Source organism: Euleptes europaea, chromosome 20, assembly GCF_029931775.1.
Source record: "Euleptes europaea isolate rEulEur1 chromosome 20, rEulEur1.hap1, whole genome shotgun sequence".
In the NCBI taxonomy this organism is placed as follows: domain Eukaryota; kingdom Metazoa; phylum Chordata; class Lepidosauria; order Squamata; family Sphaerodactylidae; genus Euleptes; species Euleptes europaea.
In genome coordinates, this window is record NC_079331.1 from 8,144,047 (window position 1) to 8,165,343 (window position 21,297).

Genomic DNA, 21,297 nt, shown 5'->3' on the forward strand with positions numbered 1-21,297 from the left:
GCACCCCAAATTCTTTAGATTTTCCTTGGAAGAAAGATAGCCCATCCCCTTGGTCTTTTAAGATCTCCTTTTATGCTCAAAAAAAGAGAAAGATGAGAAGGAAAAGGAACAAAACTCAGGAGCTGGCAAAACCGGCTGCTTTGTAATACAATTCCTACTATAGTTTCTGAAAGTGAAAACCATTTTTGACTCAGGTTTTCAGCTGTTTATTTGCTCCCACAGTTTCTATCAAGGCGGGAATGTTTCAGGCTTTTACGATTCCTTCCCGCAATATGGGAAAGAAGGTAGTGAGTACACTGGAAGAACTCATGCTTCCTTATTTCAATGCAAATGAACAGCCTCTGTGAATAGGCCAGGTAGATCCTACTAGCTGCCATTGTTTTCTGATACCCACCCCCCCGTGTATTTTAACTGGGAAATAAAATAAAAAACACTTCAAATCATTCCGAGGTTCCGCACTCAGCATCTTCTGATTCATTTGGGCCACAAGAAAAAAATGTACACATGTGGCATATCTATTATTAGAGGGGTCTTTTAGTATTTGATAACATTTATAACCTTGTCAAATATGTAAGTTGCAGACCTCAAGGCCTCAAAATATCACCCACGAGGCTCCTTGCTTTCCGTCAAGTTTGCCACCTGAATATGAAGCTCTTTTTTTACCTACAACTTTAAAGATGTGTAGGTAAACAGTTAAAAGATACTGAGGCTCTGAAAAATCAGCTTGCCCCACTTGACTAATGCTATCTTATTACTTGTGGAATTAAAGTAATTACAACGATGACGTACATGCTCTTTTCTGATCTATTTTCAGGAAATATATATATTTCTATGCACTCTCATGGTGAACCGCTCACCCATGCTGTTTGATTTCTTCTGTTCATTATATCAACCACAACTGATCCCTTCCCAGACAGCAGACATGGTGTGGTAACCCTGTGCAAACTGAACCATTTGCAAGCTTCCACGGCCTCCGTGGTAACCAAGAAGAAACTGTCCTCACTGCATAAACTAACTTTAAGCTTCCATAATCCCAGAGTTATACAGTCTGTGGAGAAGAGAGTAACATGGGACCAAGTGATACCTGTAGGGAAAATTCATATATGGTAACCAAGAAGAAACTGTCCTCACTGCATAAACTAACTTTAAGCTTCCATAATCCCAGAGTTTTACAGTCTGTGGAGAAGAGCGTAACATGGGACCTAGTGATACCTGTAGGGAAAATTCATATATAAGGCCAGTGTGGGATCAACTCATCTGCAACTCTGCTGACAAACCAACCAGTCACCTGACTTGATCAGCTTTTGAGGTCTTGCTTCCTGACCTTGGGCTGTGATCTGGATTGTGCTACTAGACCCCAGACTTTGGACTGTAACCCTAGAACCTTTGCCCTGACACCTGTTGCGGCCTGGGACTTGCCTCCAACCTGGTGAGCAGGACGGAAGTCAGCACAGATTGCCACAAAAACAGACATTTCTGGAATGCACAGAACATTTTTCTGTAAAGGGAGAGAACCCCCCCAACCCTCCCCCCCCCCCAACAAGCTGAGCTTTGCTCAGCTTGTCTGGTTACCTGCCATCTGTAACAAGACTCAAAGATATTCTGTGCCCAAGAAACAAATTTTTGATGCACCCTCCAGTCTTGGTAGTCAGTGTTATGGCACCACAGTTACTCATAGTGGCCTCAGATAAACATCTGTGGAACCATCTTCTTCACATGCTAATGCATTCTCAACAAATATATTCGGGTGCCTGACCCTTTCAACGTTGACAGCCCTGGATGTAACGACAAAGAAGTGCTGGTGCGCACAACTCTCCCGAACACAGGGTGTATCCATCAACAATAGGATATTTACATCCTGTCGGACTTCAAGACTCCTTCCTTCTCAGCTACATAATAAGGAACATGCCATGGCCTGGCGTGCACTGTCAAAACCGAGAGCTACTTGCCTAGTAAACAATTATGCTGGTGTACAAGAAATCACTGACGGGGGAAAAACAGCACCCAACTTTTAAAGAAGTCAAGAATAGGGGAAGAACCGAAGCAACAAGCAAGGTTACCCCGCCTTAAGAACATAAGAAAAGCCCTGATGGATCAGACCAAGGCCCATCAAGTCCAGCAGTCTGTTCACACAGTGGCCAACCAGGGGCCTCTAGGAAGCCCCCAAACAAGACGACTGAAGCAGTACCATCCTGCCTGCGTTCCACAACACCTAATATAATAGACCTGCTCCTCTGATTCTGGAGAAAATAGGTATACATCATGACTGGTATCCATTTTGACCAGTAGACATGAATACTCCTCTCTCCCATGAACATGTCCACTCCCCTCTTAAAGCCTCCCAAGCTGGCAGCCATCACCACATCCTGGGGCCTTTTTATAGCCTCCCTTAAGATGGTGAAGCTTTTACTAGGTAATGATATGCAACCGGAAGATTCCAGATGGTTTCAACTGTATCACGTCCATCAGATTGGACGAAGCCGTTCGGAAACGAGGAAGAGCTGCAGTCCTTGTTAGTGATGCAGGAAGAAGAGAAGTTTCCCAGCTTTCACAGGCTGAATAATTTCAGGCTCTCAAGAAGGTCAGGAAGCTGGGTGTGTTGCAAGGGAATCCTGAGAAGTGACAGCTTCCATGTGGGACAGATTTCCAGCTCTCAGACTAAAAAACCCTAGAATTCAGTTTTATAAGCATGGGCGGAAACAACGCAGAATAATTAGGGCTGAAGACAAATCGCTCAGGCTGGAGCCCTGTCGCAACTTGCTTTCATAAGATTGTAGCAAATTCACAAAAGCATCTGCCCTAGATTCAAGCAGCGGTGAACGTTACATGCCCTCCAAACTTGACCCAAAGCCAAATGAAATCCAGGAAAAAGATTCTTTCTAAATTCTCAATGGACTTTGCTCAGCAATTTTTTAATATCAATCAATAAAAAAGAGAGTGGGCCTCAGCAGTTTTTCTACCTCCCCTTTTGATTAAACAGAACTGTTACAGAGAAAAGAAAGGTTCCTTAACCAGAGATATCCTTCACTGGTCAAAGCTCTGCACCCACATCTTTCCTAGACAGGTTTCTAGGTTCCGGATTTACATGGGATATTTCCCATTCCCATCAGCTGGGCGTGCACATGCCAACACAGGCCCTTTGCAGTTGCTCAACGCCGCTTACCCACGCACGGTGCCCGTCTCCTGGTAATTCACTTGAATAAACTTGCCAAAGCGACTGGAGTTGTTGTTGTGGGCCGTCTTTGCGTTCCCAAATGCCTGTCAGGATAAAAGAAGAGGGACGTTTTCAGGTGCCTAGAAGTGGCTCCAGGATATACGTTTCCTCATCTTACTTTTTGAATTACGGGTTTTAGTAATAGAATGCATGAGAAGAAGCAAGGGATAAAGACAATGTAGAACAGTTGAAGTGCTTCAGGCAATATTCATGTTTCATTTGCAATCTGAGGCTGAAGTATTAGCTTCCAAGAATAAAAATCACGCTTGTTAAGCACACCTGCCAAACAGAAAATCAGCGCTCAAAAGGGGCACATTCTTTTGGTTCTGTATTTCGGCGTAACACAACGTTGCACAGAAATGCCATCTCTGAAAACTGGTGTTATTTCACAATGGCTTAAATTTAAGTTTAATAAATAAGACTTTGAATCTTCCTTCTCCCAAATTAAAAATGTTGCAATACTGATAGTTTTTTAAAAAACAAAAACAAAACTGGTAGCTCATAAGGACTCCAACACCAATCCAGTTCAAAACTACATGGGGTAAAACAGCATAAGGATGATTCTGCAGTTACATCAAGCTCTCTCGTTGTGATGAATGGCTGGCTTTGCAACCTTGAAAGATTTAACTTATGTCTGCAAACTGCCACAGCTCATGACTAGATTTATACGGGAAACCAAGAATTCACTGTGAGCGGTGGATTATTTGAAATACAACTGTGCATCATGTTACAGCTCTAATGAAACAGTATAGTTTAAGAATAATGATCATTTTAAAAAGCCTACTTATCTTGTGGGGCCTAACACACTAGAAATTGATTTAATTTGTCTGATCCCCCCTCAAAACATTAAAAGCTATCATATTCTGTTTCATTCATTGTGCCTTCTGCCGAACGCTGCCAGCTCTTCTGAGAGAGGTACCAAGGACAGCAGCCGTAAGGCGACATGTATAACAATCTTGGCGCTACGTGAAGTCAATAGGTTTGCCAACCCATATTTTATTCAACCTGCAGTTACAATGTGAAGATAGTGACTGGTCATACATCAACTGCAATGCATGTTGCTGGTAGAATTAAATCTACGAAAAGCAGACTGCTTGAATCTAGAGGAGTCCATGCATTTAGCAATGAATAAAAAAGCCTTAGCCATGGCAAAATTCTTTTCTGCGGTGATTACGTTGAAGGAAAAGATGTATTTTTAATGATGTGGCTAAAAATAAAATGGGAATAATAATTAAACAGGGCTAATCTTAAATACATAAACAGATTAAAATACATATAATACATGCAATAATAGTAATATAGAAATAATTTAGTGTGGCCTGACTTGGGTTGGGAAACAAATCCAGTTCACCAGATTAGCCTCCGCCGCTCATGTGGAGGAGTGGGGAATCAAAACCGGTTCTCCAGATCAGACTCCACCGCTCCAAACCACCGCTCTTAACCACTACACCAGGGGTGTCGAACTTAATTGTTACGAGGGCCGGATATGACATAAATGTCCCTTGGTTAGGCTGGGCCATGCCTCACCAGCCCAGATTGAGAATGAGTAGGGTGGCTGCCTCAGCTGACTAGGGGGCCACATAAGAGCTCTCAAAGGGCCGGATCTGGCCCTCGGGCCTTATGTTTGACACCCCTGAACTACACCATGCAGGCTCTCTGAGTCGCTGTTAAAGGTAAAGAAATAAAAGCTCAACCAATAGGCTTTGTGAAGGGAATGGTATATGCCAAAGCCAGATGCCATAAATCAGGAAGACAAATGATGTCTATGGGGCTACTGATCCCCTTATAATAAACTCTGTGCTTTCTCAACGGTGCTCCTTCCTTATAAGTGCAATGACAGGGCATCTGCTGCAAAGGAATTCAGATCTGGTCTTAAACCGCACTTGAGCTTGATAGCCACACTAGATACTGCAGCTTGCGCTTGTAGACTGTGCTAAGGAGCTAGCTAAAAACCTGGCCAATTTTTCTATGGCCAAGGACTCCATGACTACAGAAGCAAACTATAAACTGGCAAAAGCCGCAAGCTTGTTCAAGTGAAGTTTACTGACCCCTCCCTATCAGCCGAAGGAAATGCAAAAGTGGACAGCCATTGGAGAAAAATGACAAGCGACAACACGCCTGACCCCAAAAATATTTCCTCTGTGAAAGCTCGGGCAGACTTGGAATGATAACATAAAAGGGACCCCAGATCACAAGCACAGCTGTACCACATTCCCGGCATTAACTCTTTCATTCCAAGATTTGGGTGAAAGCACTTCAGAGGGGGCATACCAGCTGCAACGCCAAATACCACAAGCATAAACCAGCACAACAAAGGCACACTCAAGCAACATATTTAGGGCGATTGCATTTTTTTAAAGGAAAATTAAAGTCTTCAAAAGAAATTTTAAATATTTATATTGTATAAAAATGCTATTTTTATCCAGCCTTTTAGCCAAAAAATCAGCACTCAAAGTGGCTCATAATCAAAATCTAATATACAACAATTAAAATTTGGCACAAAAATCTCCAGGGGAGGGGAATTCTCAGCTGGGTCTGGATTTAGGCACATCAGAGGGGTGCTTTGCTGCTACCTCCCTTACTTCCAACAAGATTGGGAAGACCCCCATGCTTGTATCTTTTTGTAGAATGTGTCACATGGAATTATTCAGGAGGGACTTTTGATAAAGAGAACGGGGTCATAGTTAACATCTGTGCCAGGTTAGGTAGTTTTCATTGATTGGCTTGCTGCATACACCATACTGTTGGACCATTTCTCTTAGTCTTGGAACTTTTATCCATGGGAAGATGACCCCTCCTATGGTGAATAACAATCTAAGAGCCAGCGTGGTGTAGTGGTTAAGAGCAGTGGACTCTAATCTGGAGAACCGGGTTTGATTCCCCACTCTTTCAGATGAGCTGCGGATGCTAATCTGGTGAACCGGGTTGGTTTCCCCACTCCTACACGTAAAGCCAGCTGGGTGACCTTGGGCTAGTCACAGCTCTCTTAGAGCTCTCTCATCACCACCTACCTCACAGGGGATCTGTTATGGGGAGGGGAAGGAAAGGTGATAGACAGCCGGTTAGATTCTGCCTTAAGTGGTAGAGAAAGTCGGCATATAAAAACCAACTCTTCTTCCAAGAGGGATTTTTTATTATTTGTGTGCCATTGTGGCCACTTAGGTTTTTAACTATGTGCATTTTGATATATAGTTTTATTATTGTTTTTTATATATATAATATAAATATGTTGTTAACTACCCTGAGCCTGACTTTGTCAGAAAAGGGCAGGACAGATATCAAATAAAATTTAAAAAAATTGTAAACCGGGGGTGGGATTTTTCTTTCACTTTTTTGTACGCATATTATTTTATTCTATGTAGTATACTGTTTAGTGCCCTAACCTAGTTTTTGCAATCCTGTTTTACTGCATCCTTGATTGGCGTTATGCGTGTGCCATCAAGTTGTAACTGACTCATGGAGATGCCAGGACCATGTGGTTTTCAAGCCAAGAGATGAGCAGAGGTGGTTTGCCATTGCCTTCCTCTGAATAGCAACCCCAGGCTTCCTTGGTGGGCTCCCATCAAAGTCCTAACCATGGCTAACCCTGCTTTGCATCCAAGCTCTGATGAGATCAGGCTAGTATGGGCTGACATGTGGCGACCCTGTAGGATTTTCAAAGAGACGTTCAGAGGTGGTTTGCCATTGCCTGCCTCCGTGTGGGCTGAGAGGGTTCTGAGAGAACTGTTACTGGCCCAAGGTCACCCAAGCAGGCTTCATGTGGAGAAGTGGGGAATCGAACCTGGTTCTCCAGATTAGAGTCTGCCGCTCTTAACCACTATACCACACTAGCTCTCAGGCTGACTGGATGTATATTGCTTCAATTGCATTGTTTTTACATTGCGTGATCCGCCTTGAGTATAGGAGAGACAGGCAGAATATAAATGGAGTAAATAAATTGTCTCAGTGAGGACAAACGGTAGCTGTGTGTGTGTGGGTGTCCTCAGCCAGAGCTTGATCCCGGCACAAGAAATAAATTCCTGGCTGTTCCTCTTCCCTCTCTCTAATATCCTCGGCCATGGCAGATGGTGGCTGTAGGGAAGGGGGCAGAGATCACAACATAATCTTTGCAGTAGTCATGATAACGGTGGCGCTAAGGTATCTTTAGATGTATTTTGCTGCATTTTTTCCTGTCCAAACATAGAATGTTATATCCTGTGTTTGCAAGGCCAACCCAAAATAACTTAGTTAGTCAGAGCCGGGGCAACAGGATGAATTTCAAAGAAGTCTTGTGCAGAACAGGTGAGAGAATTAGAGAGGAAGTGTCAGTCTCAGGTGTTTGCCTCTAGCATCCCTCAAGCATACTCATCCAGACAGGTAGATCTGAAGCAGTAAAACTTTATTAGGAACTAAAAAGCAAATTAAAAGAACTAATTGCAGGCAGGCAGGCAAGGATAGCAATGGAAAGCAAGTACAGGCTACCTGCTTAAAAACATTAGGACAAGAGAGTAAGAAACATTGCTAGGCAACAGCAAGATAGGCATTTCCCATGAATGAAGACACAACACGCCACAGCTGTGATAACAGGCACTAACAAAGTATACACAGGAGCTTCCAAGCCCTGGGAACCAAGGACTTGACTTGTGGCTAGAACTTGGCCTGAACTCATGTCAAGAGCCCGTCTGGATCTTGCATTCAGTGAAGAACCTGACAGGAAGGAGTAATCAGGGGCACAGATCTTAAGCACCTTAATACTTGAATGGCTTGTGCTAGATACGGCAGCAAAGTTAACACATCATATTCTTCCTACCCCTACATACATCCACATGCCAAGGAAAAGAAGCCTGGGATATGGCTTGATTGAGCGTTTGCTCCCAAAGTAAACATTACAACAGGTTCTGGAAACCACATAGGTTGGGAGGTTACCTGCTGTTCACAAATACGAGAGTTGGTTTAAAACACAATTGCAGGGGGAATGAACTTTGGATAAGAGCTCTCAGGGCAGTTAAACATTTTTTTCTCATCTTTTGAACTGTTTGGTCTGGACACTGGCTTTTCGAACCTGCAATATATTTACTTTTCCGCCCATCCAGAAGATTTCTGCCCTGTCTCTCCAAAATCTGCCTGAGGCCGCATGAAACTAAGTTTCTGCCTTGGGTTTGAGGACTCTAGCTGTGCGTTCTCTTGAGCCAACTGCTCTGCAAGTCTGCTCTCAAGCCCTACCAATACTCTGAAGGAACAGTAAGTCAGCGTGTATAACTGCACCCTTTTTTTAAAAAATTGCTAATGCGATGATTAGTACTTCTGGCCTATTTTAATTAGTGTTCTTCTGTATGTTCTGTCGAACGTATTGCGGTGCCTGCTCTTTCATGCCTCTGCTTAATTCTTTTTTTTTTTTGCACGCGATCCTGAGAGCTGGCAAGAGCAGCCACAACATTTTCTGAATTATAGTACCCACTGCTTATAGTACCAAAGAACAGACCTTGCCTTCAACCGGAGTAGCTACTACATGTTAACTTGGGTTGGGCTTCCTTCCCATTTTAATAAAGGGGAGCTGATGGCTGACTGAATTTTGAATGCCGTCTCCCTAATCTATACCCCTCACTGTCCCCTGAGTTCTAAGGTTACGCTTCGGCTCCCTCTCCCATCTCCAGGCCACACAGAAGTGTAAGGGTGAGCAGTAAGGTCTTTGCCACTGGGAAATCAATCTGAGGAACTCCTTACCAAACAGTTCCCTGCCTGGCCACCTCCCTGTCATTCTGGCCACAAATGAAGAAAAGATACTCTGATTCTACTTTTCATGTCCTGTGGCGCAGAGTGGTAAGCTGCAGTACTGTAGTCCAAGCTCTGCTCACGACCTGAGTTCGATCCCAACAGAAGTTGGGTTTCAGGTAGCCAGCTCAAGGTTGAATCAGCCTCCCATCCTTCTGAGGTCGGTAAAATGAGTACCCAGCTTTCTGGGGGTAAAGGGAAGATGACTGGGGAAGGCACTTGCAAACCACTCCGTAATCAAAGTCTGCCTAGTAAACATTGGGATGTGATGTCACCCCATGGGTCAGGAATGACCCGGTGTTTGCACAGGGGACCTTTACCCATCAGATGCTGCAGACTACATGGATGCTTCATTTTTGTGTTCAGTGTTTATTACCACTTTTATTGCATCTTCCCCCACCCCCCTCTGCTGAGCTGCCTGCCCTGTTTTCATTTCGCTGGGGTTTTTTTGTGGTTTTTAAGAGGATCTACTGCTACTGCCATTTCGGCTGGGATGATATGTTTTGTCAGACTTAGGTATTTAGTATGGGCTAATAACATACCTCAGTGCCATCAGGCAGAGAAGTGACTTGCAAACACTCTCAAACATTTGCAGCAGGTGAAACATACTATATGGAGCAGCCCTCTAAATATTACTCAGGTACCCAATATTGTAGTTCTTCAAAAGCCCTTAAAAGGCTGGTTTTCGCTGAAATTCTGAAAATCTTTCAGGAGTGGGGTGAATATTTAACTTCTTCCTCTAACTAAATCTGTGTGTAGCTCAGGGACTTTCAGATGCTAATAATGGTGAGTCACACACAAAAACACTGAGTCTCCTCAAAAGGGTTTATTGTCTACAGCACATCACAAATGGCAGTTATCACAACGATTTCTTATTGAATGAGCTGAAATGAATGAGTGTTTTGTTTCAGACGCTCCAGTTTAATCAATCTAAATATAAAAAGTGCGTCGGAGAAAGTCCATTGGCTCTCCATAAATAGCTGGAACTCTCTACAACAGATGCTGCCTGACCAGACACTACATTTTCATCTTTATTTTGATAGCTCAAAGAATTCCCCACAATCTCTAGGCAAGCAGGGAAAATATGAGATGCAAAATCCCAGGGCTGTCCGGCAAATCATTTCCCACCAGAGAACACACATGGAGATCGGTGACAGAAAGGAGGGGGTCAGACAAAGATTCGTATTTTAAAGGTGAAAGGATTACGGGTCTGACTGTGAGACTGCATAAGGGTGGGGGGAGCAGCTGGGTGAAGCACCTGGACCTAGGCGGATAGTGGATAAGAAACTGCATGGAAAAATTGGGGGGGGCGCAGGGCAGGCTAGCAACGAGGGGGTGGTAGACAAGGGAGAGATGATGGTGTGGCTGGGAAGGAAAACAGCCAATACAAACAGGAACCTGGCAGTGGGAGAGAAAGAAAGTGGCCACGGAAGCAGGGAAGCTTGCTCAGTCACGAGTGACGGAGGATAGAGGAGGGAAATAACTAAGTGCAGATGTCTGAGGAATTTAGCAACAAAATGCTTTTCTTTTTGAAGCTCTTACACCTAAGGCCTCGAGACATTTCCAGGATCTAAACTGTCCCTTGGAAATTTCCTAATGAATATCACCAGCGTAGTCTAAGAGCATAATTAGTTTCAGTAAGCGATTACATTCATATATATTCTATTCTCTGCAAGGGCCAGAATGTTTCAAAATCCATGCTGGCTGGCTTGAACTATGAGCCCCCCCCCCACTTAGAAATAAGGCCAAAAGATGTGGAATTATGGAAGAAGGGGATCTGAAGTAGATATGCAGGACTTACACAGGTTCAAGGGGAAATCTGTGATCTTGTCACAGCTTGAATCCAGTAAGACTGGTAAAGCAGGCAATCTTGGCTGACTTCAGAGGCACGGGGAAGCAGCTTTTCAAAATATGACAAAACTGTTATCACTGTGAAGTTAAGTGGAATTCTCCCATTGACAGAGTTAAGATTTATCATGAACGGCACACACAGGTAAGTGTATGAGGCAACCGGCCACATGTCAGCGTTACACAATTTTTGCAATGCATAACACTTCCCTGGGTATGCGATGCTTCAGGATATGCAGTATGCTCTTTGTTGCAGGGTTCGGTACTAAGGTTGCAGCGAATACATCGGCGACATGCAACACAGCCCAAGAAAGAGAACAGTTTTCTCCCTAAAACAAAGAGGATTTCCTCAAAATTTCCTGCTCCTTACCATGCATCCCACAAATACTGTGCTGATGGGCACAAAGACGAAGTCCTGATCCTTTAAGTGATGCTAAAGATCCCTTTTTCAGACCGGCTGTGTCCCTGCCCTCTTCAGTCCGTGGATTCCTTGGTACATATCCTTTTGCACTGTCCTTACGTATACCAACTTAGGCTACAATGGATTATACCATGTTTTAACAAATGGTCCACATCTTCTAGAGCAACTTTGGGGCAAAAGGTTCAGTTCCTCTTAGAGGACTCTGACCCTCAGCGTACTTATTTTGTTGCTCGTTTTTTAGAGGCTGCAGAGAAGAGACGAAGGGAGGTGTTTTTAGAGATGGGTCTTATTGAAGTTTTATGGTTTTATTGTTCAAATCCTCAGTCTAAGAACAGGGGGGAAGAAAAAAGACCCCTTAAGTGATTAATAATCTACAAATGGACTGTGGGATTTTTTCCTGCTGAGGCAAGAAAAGGACCTCTGAAGGCAGAGAGGGTTAGAACATAAGAACATAAGAAAAGCCCTGCTGGATCAGACCAAGACCCATCAAGTCCAGCAGTCTGTTCACACAGTGGCCAAATAGGTGCCTCTAGGAAGCCCCCAAACACAGTGGCCAACCAGGTGCCTCTAGGTTGCTCCCACTGCTGGCAACAGGAAGCTGTGTTTTGTCCCTGGCTTCTGGTCCTGACGGGAGAAATCATTCGTCAAGGATGCCCTTCTCCTCTAAGTGAGAATGTGCCATCTCTCCCACTGTCACCATGGAGACTTCCCCCCTTGCTGGTCTTAGCCATGGTTCATACTAACAAAGTTTTCTGATTAACCAGAGGCCCTCTTTGGGGGGGGGGATGAAAAACTGATGGTCAAAAGTTACTAGACAATAATTTATGGCCAAGCCTACAGGCAATGGATCTCAGAACCAGAGACAAATGGCTCCCCTTCACAGCAGGCCAGTGGCTGGGCTAGAGTAGTTTTCTTACGTCAGGACTCCGGTTTCAAAAACTGTAGCTTCACAGTTTACACAACAGAACGAACAGCGATCTTCGTTTTAGCTCACTTCTCCTCCAAGGAGCTTATGGCGCCTTGCATGGTTCGCTTCCCCTTTTTATCCTCACCACAACCCAGTGGGGTTCGGTTAAGACAGCGCCTGGCCCAAGATCACCCAGGGAAGTTCATGACAACATAATGAGGACATTAAACTCTGAGGAACAGTATCTGGCTCTGCATTTTGAACTTGTGTTGCCAAGTCAGCCCAGTGACAAATTCTCAGAGACCGCAGAGGTCTTTGTGTGAGCCTATTGGGCTGCCTGTTATGGGAAGGGCCATGGCTCAGCGGTACAGCATCTGCCTGGCATGCAGAAGGTCCCAGGTTCAAACCCCAGCATCTCCAGTTCAAGGGACTAGGCAAGTAGGTGATGTGAAAGACCTCTGCCTGAGACCCTGGAGAGCCGCTGCCAGTCTGAGTAGACAGTACTGACTTTGATGGACCCAGGGTCTGATTCAGTAGAAGGCAGCTTTATGTGTCCATGTGAGCCTTAGCAGGGGATCTCACTTTTGTGCTCTTCTGTTAAGTCTGGCGGTCAGACAAGAGTCAGAAATGAACAGGCAATTTTGGCTGATGCCTTTTTCTTCTTCTCTTTTGTCAGAAAGACGTTTATTGAAATCAGATCGGGAATTAATAAAACTTCAGCGCGAAACAAAGTAATGGTAAGTTATCTTAAATAAGGAAATGGAAGCCTTTTATCGAAGTCCCGTGGTAAATATGGATGCTGGATAAGCGCATGTTTGTGCCAGATGTTTCTGTTGCAAGCTTTAAGCAGAACTCAGATGGCACAGAAATTCCCACACTGAGCCAGAATTACTCACACAGTTGACAACAGAAGCTTGTTCAGACTTGACCGAAGTCACCAGTTTCAATAAACAGCTAGTGGCAACTGACACAAGGGGTTGATTCAAGAAAGGATGAAAGACACTTCCTAGGGAGATGTCTGCTACCTAAGAAGAGCATGAGCTTGTTATGCTTGACCACTGTCGAAAAACTGATTCACTGCTGGGATGATTCTGAGGAACGGTATCTGGGCAGATGGAATTTTAGAGCCGCCTCCACATTCAAATCAAATTGCTTTTCCCAAAAGGCTGCTGACACCCACAAAACTTTACAAGCACATACAGAAGAAGAATACAAATTGTCCACATAAGTAGTTAACGAAAGGTATCTTCACCTCCGCTTTTACAGTCATTAACATTTGTTTTAACAACTGGGTAGTAGTCATGGCTACAGATACATAGGGCAGCGCAACCCTTCTATCAATACCCTGCAATAAGGATCATTTGAGGGACTCGCACCAGAAAACCTCTAAATTGAATTTGGTATTGAATGTACGCCCTGACCCAGAGAGCCCAGGCTAGCCCAGACTGGTTAGATCTCGGAAACGAAGCAGGGTCAGCCCTGGTTAGCATTTGGATAGCAGGCCACCAAAGAAGTACAGGTTCACTGGGCATAGGCGATACCATAAGATATCTGAGCCCATCCTAGAACCACACTTGAATAACTACTGTTAAACAAAGCATCAGCTTTTTCTGGGCACCCTCCCTCCTTAACTGGGCTGAGATGACAGACGGGTGAGGCAAAGATTAGGTAGTTTCACAGATCAGTGAGGTTCCTTGACCAGGAGGCATTCAACCCACTCCAGAAGGCACATCTGTCTCAGGATCCTTCTATTCCCTGGAACTTTGTGACTCCCCTTAAATGTCCTGTACCTACCCACCCCTCGGGAAGTGTGCTCCAAGATGTGTAGGCTATACTGAACCTGCCAGAGATTTGTCCCGTTACAGAAAGACAACTCTTAATATTAGGCCTGTCCCTTGATTAAACCATGATAACATAAACTACAATCTCATTCACAGTAGTATTGGTGCTAGCAAAAAGTGTGCAGCAAGCTTTATATCTGATAATTTACTGAGGCAAAGCAGAATTTTTAAAGAGAAAGAATGGTACCTATTTTTTTTAAATGCGTAACCACTGTTACACCCTGACCTGGATAGCCCAGTCTCATCAGATCTTGAAAGTTAAGCACAGTCGGCCCTGGTCAGTACTTGAATGGGAGACCACCAAGGAAGTCCAGGGTTCCTATGCAGAGGCAGGCCATGGAAAACCACCTCTGAAAGTCTCTTGCCTTGAAAACCCTATAGGGTCGCCATAAGTCAGCCGTGACTTGATGGCACTTTTCGCAATTTCTAACCACTGTTAGGTCTTGGTTCAGGTTTAACAGTAGATCATAGCGTGCTGGTGAATTAATGAGACTGGGAAATCCTGGTACTCACTCACCCATTCTCCTTCCTCTTTCTGGGTTTGGGACCAACTGCAGCATCGTTGTTACATCTGAACAAGCACTCTACGGTTTGTGCTTTCTCCTGCAATCCAGGACTGCCAATGATTTATTCCCAGTCAAAACCCTGGTTTGCTAGGAAAGTGCAAATCACTGCATGCAGACTCAGATGCAACAGCAAGCTATGGCTTGCTATTAAAGCAGAATTATCTAATCAGGTGAAAAGCATTTGGGGAACCATGGGGAGAGCACAGGCTGCCCTGATCTTCTGCACTTGCTGGTTCCATGCCTTGGGCATGTAACACCCACCCCCATAAAAAACCCCACCAATTCCACTACAAGATGTTCTGTTTGCAGGAATTCTAGACATTAGGAAGAATTTTCTAACAGTTAGAGCGGTTCCTCAGTGGAACAGGCTTCCTTGGGAGGTGGTAAGTTCTCCTTCCCTGGAGGTTTTTAAGCAGAGGCTAGGTGGCCATCTGTCACCAATGCTGATTCTAGGACCTTAGGTCGATCATGAGAGGAAGGGCATCTTGGCCATCTTCTGGGCATAGAGTAGGGGTCACTGTGGGTGTGTGGGGGATATAGTTGTGAATTTCCTGCATTGTACAGGGGGTTGGACTAGATGACCCTGGTGGTCACCTTCCAATTCTATGATTCTATTGATAAATGCACATGGAACACAGAACACCACAACTGCGAGCCGATGAGGATTTTCAAGGAAAGATTTGCAAGCAAGAAGAGGCTGACCTGCCAGCTCATGGTTCTTTAACATATGGATTTAAATTTCCATTGTAACACTTTCCACTTGCTTTCTTCAATGGAATCATTACAGAAGTAGAAAAGTCTCACTAAGCTCTACAGCTCACAGGCAAACCACTCCCAGGTACGTTAAGCAGCACGACAAAAAAGCAACAACAGCTGCATCGTAAAATTAACGCACACTTACCTCAAGCACTGGTCCAGCTCCTAGAATGATCTGTTCTACTCCACTAGCAAATCCCTTCTGACTAAGAGCAGTGAGATGATGGATCAGAAAGTTTGTGCTCTGCGTTTTCCCAGACCCACTTTCTCCAGAAATGACAATACACTGATTCTTTCGACGCTGAAGCATCGCGTGGTATGCTACATCGGCCACCGCATAAATGTGGGGCTCCAGCTTCCCCAGCTGGTGGTTATCATACATTTTGACATACTTGGGGTTGTAAATCGGGAGGAATTTGAACGGATTAATGACTATCAGTATGCTCCCAACGTACGTGTAAATTTTTTCCTGCTTAAAGCGGTTTCTAAGGTTTTCCAGGAGCGTTCTCTCGTTCAAGTCTGGTAAAGCGCACAAGTCGTCATAGTCCTTGTACTGCGGTTGTGGGAGGAAGCCGCGCTCCATCATCCTGCGGCGCTCCTCTGTCACCTGCAACCAGGACTGGAGGCTGGCATAGTGTATCGACCCGTCGAGATTCTTTTCCCGTAGAAGAAAGCGATAGTCCTCCCCGCTCAAACGGTTCTCCAGGGCCATCCGGGGCCACAGCATCATGCGCTGGACCGGGCAGTCTGTGGGGTTGAGGATCCATTCTTCCCCGCCAAATTCCTTCACTTCCGCCAGAACGTAACATTTTGTTTTGTCAAGTTGAAGTTTATTAATGAGAGAGTCAATCACCTCCGCCGCTGTGGAGGTCTTCCGGGCAATGACAGGACAATAGATGGTCCCTTCAGCGATGCTCCCAGGATAGATGTGTAGTGTGTGTTCACTGTCCTCAAAGCGTCTTCTTCCTCCAACATCATTTCCACTCATATTGGACTCCTTCCCATCAGTAACAGCGATCCATCTTTAGAATGACGGAAGAACGGCTCACGGCATCAGCGCTACAACAACAAAACAAAGAGCTGTTTAAAAGGCAGGGCAATTGAGGGACAAGGCTTCTTCCACAATCAAAAGCCTAAGATGCCTAATTTTTACAAACAGGCCACAGCCAACAGAGTTGCTAGAAACTATGACAGAACACAACATGCCCCCCAGGCCTGAATCTCTTTGCCTGTTGAAGACCTTCCCAATGCCCTGATCTGAATGAGAATGGCACACAGTGGTATTAAACTGAATTTTGTTCTCTGGAGAAGAACAGGCTGAATAAGACTGAATGAAAAGGCAGCTGAGAAAAAACAACATCATGATGGCTTTCAAATCAGAAGTCCACTTTATTTCCATCTCCAGAACGAAGTGGGTATGATCCTTGCCAGCATGAGAAGACCAATTTGAAACCTCTATACAAACAGTTCTGAGTAGCTTAGCAGAAAGGCAGGAAGCAAAGACACAAACAACACCCCCAAATCCACAATACAAGTAAAGCATTCGCAGTCAGGAAGATCAGCTTGATTTTTAAGGTACAGTGTATTATCTGTCTCCAGCGGTACAGTTTAATGAGAGCAGATTTTAAGTTATCTTTCAGATTAGTGAGAATTTTTTGACAGCCTGGAGGGAACTGGAGGTAGGGAAGATACATAGCCAGTAGGCCACTTTAGACAAGATAGAGGTTTTGGTCAAATAACCTATGCTGCCTGCTCATAATATCCCTTTCACATCTCACTGTCAATGTTCTGCATTGAGATTAAGACCTAAATTTAGAATACTTAGAAATTATTCCCTAGAGGCGCTCTATTCAATTTTAAATGGACAAAACCATTTTTAACAATTGTAGCACTAATATGGAATGCAGTTATTTCAAAATGCTGCCCCAGTGACACAAGAAAACCAGGTCTATTCTGGTGATTTATTCAACAATTCAGCTTGAGGGGATTATTTCCTTGCAGCTCCCTGTGACCTACCTCTTAATGTATACAGATGATTCATCCTCATGCACAAAGCAGAGGTTTGCAGCGCAAACAGCTGCCTTATTTGCTCAAAAAAACCAGCGTGTCACAGAACAAACTTAGTGAGACGGTCTTTTACCCTGCAGGTATCCAGTACACATGAAGGGCAATCAGGCCAGCTGCTATTATATTTAATGTGCAATAACAAATGGAAATACTTCCTGAAAGCAAACTCCCATGAAGCGTTATTATACAGATACCTACGCTTGCCTGCTTACTGCCAGGAAACTACATTTAATCTTCACAAAGCATCAGAGGTACAACTGCGTACATTATAATGCCAATAGCCCAGTATCCCTAAATATGACAAGATGGAAGGGGATTTTTAATTTCAGCGTTTCATCTGACACATAGATGGACTGTTGGAGAATAATGAAGGCAATCATTCTGATGGAGATGTGGCTAAACAAATATCAAGGTCTAAGCAAAAGTATCTTCCCGGTATACTTGAAGGTACCCACTGAAGTTGATGGGCAAAAAATGTCATTTGTGGATACCTTGGACTTTCTTTTTTAAAGCTTTCTGAAATGGATCAAAAATCTAAGCACTCTCAGAAAGATACAGTATATCTTACTTTGTTTAAAAGTCAATAAAATGGAGTTAGTTAGGGATTTGGAATTCCCGATTCATTGTGAGAAACACTGTAAATTGTTGACAAAGAAGTCTGCTCAAGCCAACATCCTTAAAGGGCAGAGTCACGCTAAATAGCCAAAACAATTATAAACCCTTTCTTCCTTTTGATGTGAAAGCCACATATCCTAATTCTGGTCATACATAAAAGCGCACTTCCGGTGTTATGCCCATTCCCAGCACAGCTCACCCACTACTGTAAAACAGGGCATGGAGCGTAGAAAAGGACTTCACGTACCCAGTGAAACTCTCTTGTTCACATCAGTGAAAGAACACCAGTGTCATTAATATGCTGCCAGAGAATGCAGCAGTGATTTTCCCCCCTCCTCCTCCAGAACTACTACTCCGAAGTCGCAAGCAGCAAGTGAGATGAAGGCACCGGATTCTCCCACAAACAGCTTTCTCAAGTGACTGGGAGAAAAAACAACCAGCCCTATTGCAATGAAGGAATACATTTTACACACAAAAGCACTGCTACACACACACCGGTCATTCCTCAAAGCTAGAAATCTGCACTCATAGAATCATAGAGTTAGAAGGGACCACCAGGGTCATCTAGTCCAACCCTCTGCACAAGGCAGGAAATTCACAACTACCTCCTCCCACACCCCCAGTGACCCCTACTCCATGCCCAGAAGATGGCCAAGATGCCCTCACTCTCATTATCTGCCTAAGGTCATAGAATCAGCCTTGCTGACAGATGGCCATCTAGCCTCTGCTTAAAAACCTCCAGGGAAGGAGAGCTTACCACCTCCTGAGGAAGCCTGTTCCACTGAGGAACTGCTCTGGCTGTTAGAAAATTCTTCCTAATGTCTAGTGCACTCCATTAATACCATCCTGGGCTCAGTCTTCCCTATTTTCCCCATGCCCACTGATCAGTCCCTACCTATTCATACTAATGCATATTCAAGCTAAATTAAATACTCATGATCCAACTCCAAACTATCCCAGGCAGACAAAAATGCAGCGGAGGTTAAAATGCAGTTTACCTTCTGAAGGCTACCTGAACCTCTCCCCATGACACGGTGTCATCTCCCCATGATATCTGCACAGAACTACACTCGCTGCTCATACATCAAACCTCAGATTGAGCTCAATTAGGTTTCTGCTTCCATAATAACTTATTATGAAGTTATTATGAACAAGGTATGTGAGAAAATAGATTATATAAACAAAAACATGCCATGCAGAACTTTCTAAGCACAGGACCTACGATTCATAGCAAGTGGGACGCAGGAGTCAGGGAAACATATTTCAAGAAATTTTACCATAACAAGCCATATTAAAACCTCCCTCCCTATTAAAGGTAAAGGTGGTCCCCTCTGCAGATGACTGGGGAAGGCAATGGCAAACCACCCCTCCCTATTTGTAATATATTTACTACTTTTCCCCCAAAGGAACATTTAAAAACTTTCTAGGTATATGATTTACAACCAACTCTCAGCTGCATCTGTTATTACAGTATTCTCTGCCACCGCACCATTCAGGTATTACTCGGCTTGCAGAAGCAAATTCATATTAATTCTGTTTCTCACCTCATCTTGCCGCTATAACATGAAGTGAAATGAAGCAGCTGATGCTTTCTTCAGTATATCCCCATCTATAAAAGACCTTCACTTTGGTTTTTTGCACACACAGTCAGCTGTGGAAGGAACTTCAGCTTCAAAAATCCCTTAATTCTCAGCGAAGGCCTTAATATCTGTATTTTACTGAAAGCACAGCAGCTCTACGAAAAGCATACCTTTTTTGGTCAGTTCTTCTGCTTTCGCTGCAGAACGAAGCACAATGATCAATCGTTTCAGGAAGTCTTACCCGGAAAGCAGAAGCTGTCCAGCGCATTATGCTCCATTTTAGAAGCCATAGTTCTATCAGATGCAAACAACAGCTCCAAACCTGATGCTGACGATGCACTATCTCTCCACTAGAGCTATTTGGCACTTTTTTATACAAACTCCAAAATGTAGGACAAAAATTGAAAACAGCAATGCGCATTAAGTTTCGGTTGAACATTATCAAAACAATTATTTGGGCATTTTAACCCTGCTTTTCTCCCCAAAGGAGCTGATCAAAATTAGAATTTTTTTTATAACGTCTGAACACAGGTATTGCTTATGAATTCTTGACACTGAATTTACAAAAGTTTCATTTATGAGGAATTATCTGTGTCAGAACCACCACCACCCATCTCTGGATTCATCACCTATTTGCTTATGAATTGCTTATGAATTCTTGACACTGAATTTACAACAGTTTCATTTATGAGGAATTATCTGTGTCAGAACCACCACCACCCATCTCTGGATTCATCACCTATTTACAGGGGAGGACAGAAACAATATTTTGTATTTCTACATTATTCAGTCTAGGAAGGGAGCCTAGGAAGGGAGGGACCCCCTCAAGGTATAATGTCATAGAGGCCACTGTATAAAGCAACCATTTTCTCCAGGGAAATTGATCCGTGGTCTGGAGACCAGCTGTTATTCCAGATCTCCAGGTCCCAACAGGAGGTTGACAATCCTACCACTAAGGGAGACTTCCATGGACAGCTAAGGGACCAAAGGCTAGGTTTGCACTCTTTCCTAAGTGCCGCACAGACATACTTCTGCCTTGCCTCTTCCCACCACAAATGACTGTGGCATAATCTGCCCTGATTTTCGAGGGAAGAGAGAGGCGAGAGACTGCAGAAGGGAGGGGGGAAAGGCACTGCAATCTAGGCAATACATACCAAGTACACAGGGAAGGCAACACCAAGATTGCTCTTTTTGAAAGCATGGTCAAAGCAATTTAAAAAGTTCAAAATTCTTTTTATTTTCCTGAATTTTAAAGCTCATCTTAAGAATACAAAAGCCTATTCACTTCTTGGTGATAAAAGAGGGTATTTCGGTATGTACCTCTGAATTGGGAAACAGGCGAGCTTGCTGCTTCTAAGCATGCCTCATCTGTCTCTCCCTCACCAAAATGATAGATGTCAGAAGTGCCTAACTTAAACATGTGAATTCTGTCAATCGAAACTGAGCCACAATCTACTTACTGAGGATGCTGCATGTTTTCAGTTCCCGAAAGTTATAAGTAAAAAAATGCAAGTTCTCCCAGAAGTCATCTGCAGGATCTGATTTGCTTAGGGCAGCATAAGATACACAAAAAAAAAATCTGATTGAGATTTCAATTTATGAAATGCTAGTAATACTCAGTGCCTGACCTGGAAGGCCTGGACTGGCCCAGTCTCCTCAGATCTCAGAAGTTAAGCAGGGTAAGTTCTTGGATGGGAGACCGCCACGTCAGTCCGAGGGGCTCCTTAGGAG

At 43.9% G+C, this 21,297-nt stretch overlaps 1 protein-coding gene across 1 annotated transcript in view; it reads right to left on the minus strand.

Annotated features, from left to right (window-relative positions):
- The window catches only part of MYO9A (myosin IXA), a 112,852-nt gene extending 96,529 nt beyond the window's left edge, over positions 1–16,323 (minus strand). Inside the window, exons 1-2 of the mRNA XM_056865903.1 lie at positions 15,450–16,323; positions 3,164–3,258 (exon numbers count right to left, since the gene is read on the minus strand). Coding sequence (XP_056721881.1) covers positions 3,164–3,258; positions 15,450–16,292 — 938 coding nt within the window. The 5' untranslated portion in view covers positions 16,293–16,323. The remainder of the gene's footprint in view (positions 1–3,163; positions 3,259–15,449) is intronic.
- Between the last annotated feature and the right edge of the window lie 4,974 nt (positions 16,324–21,297).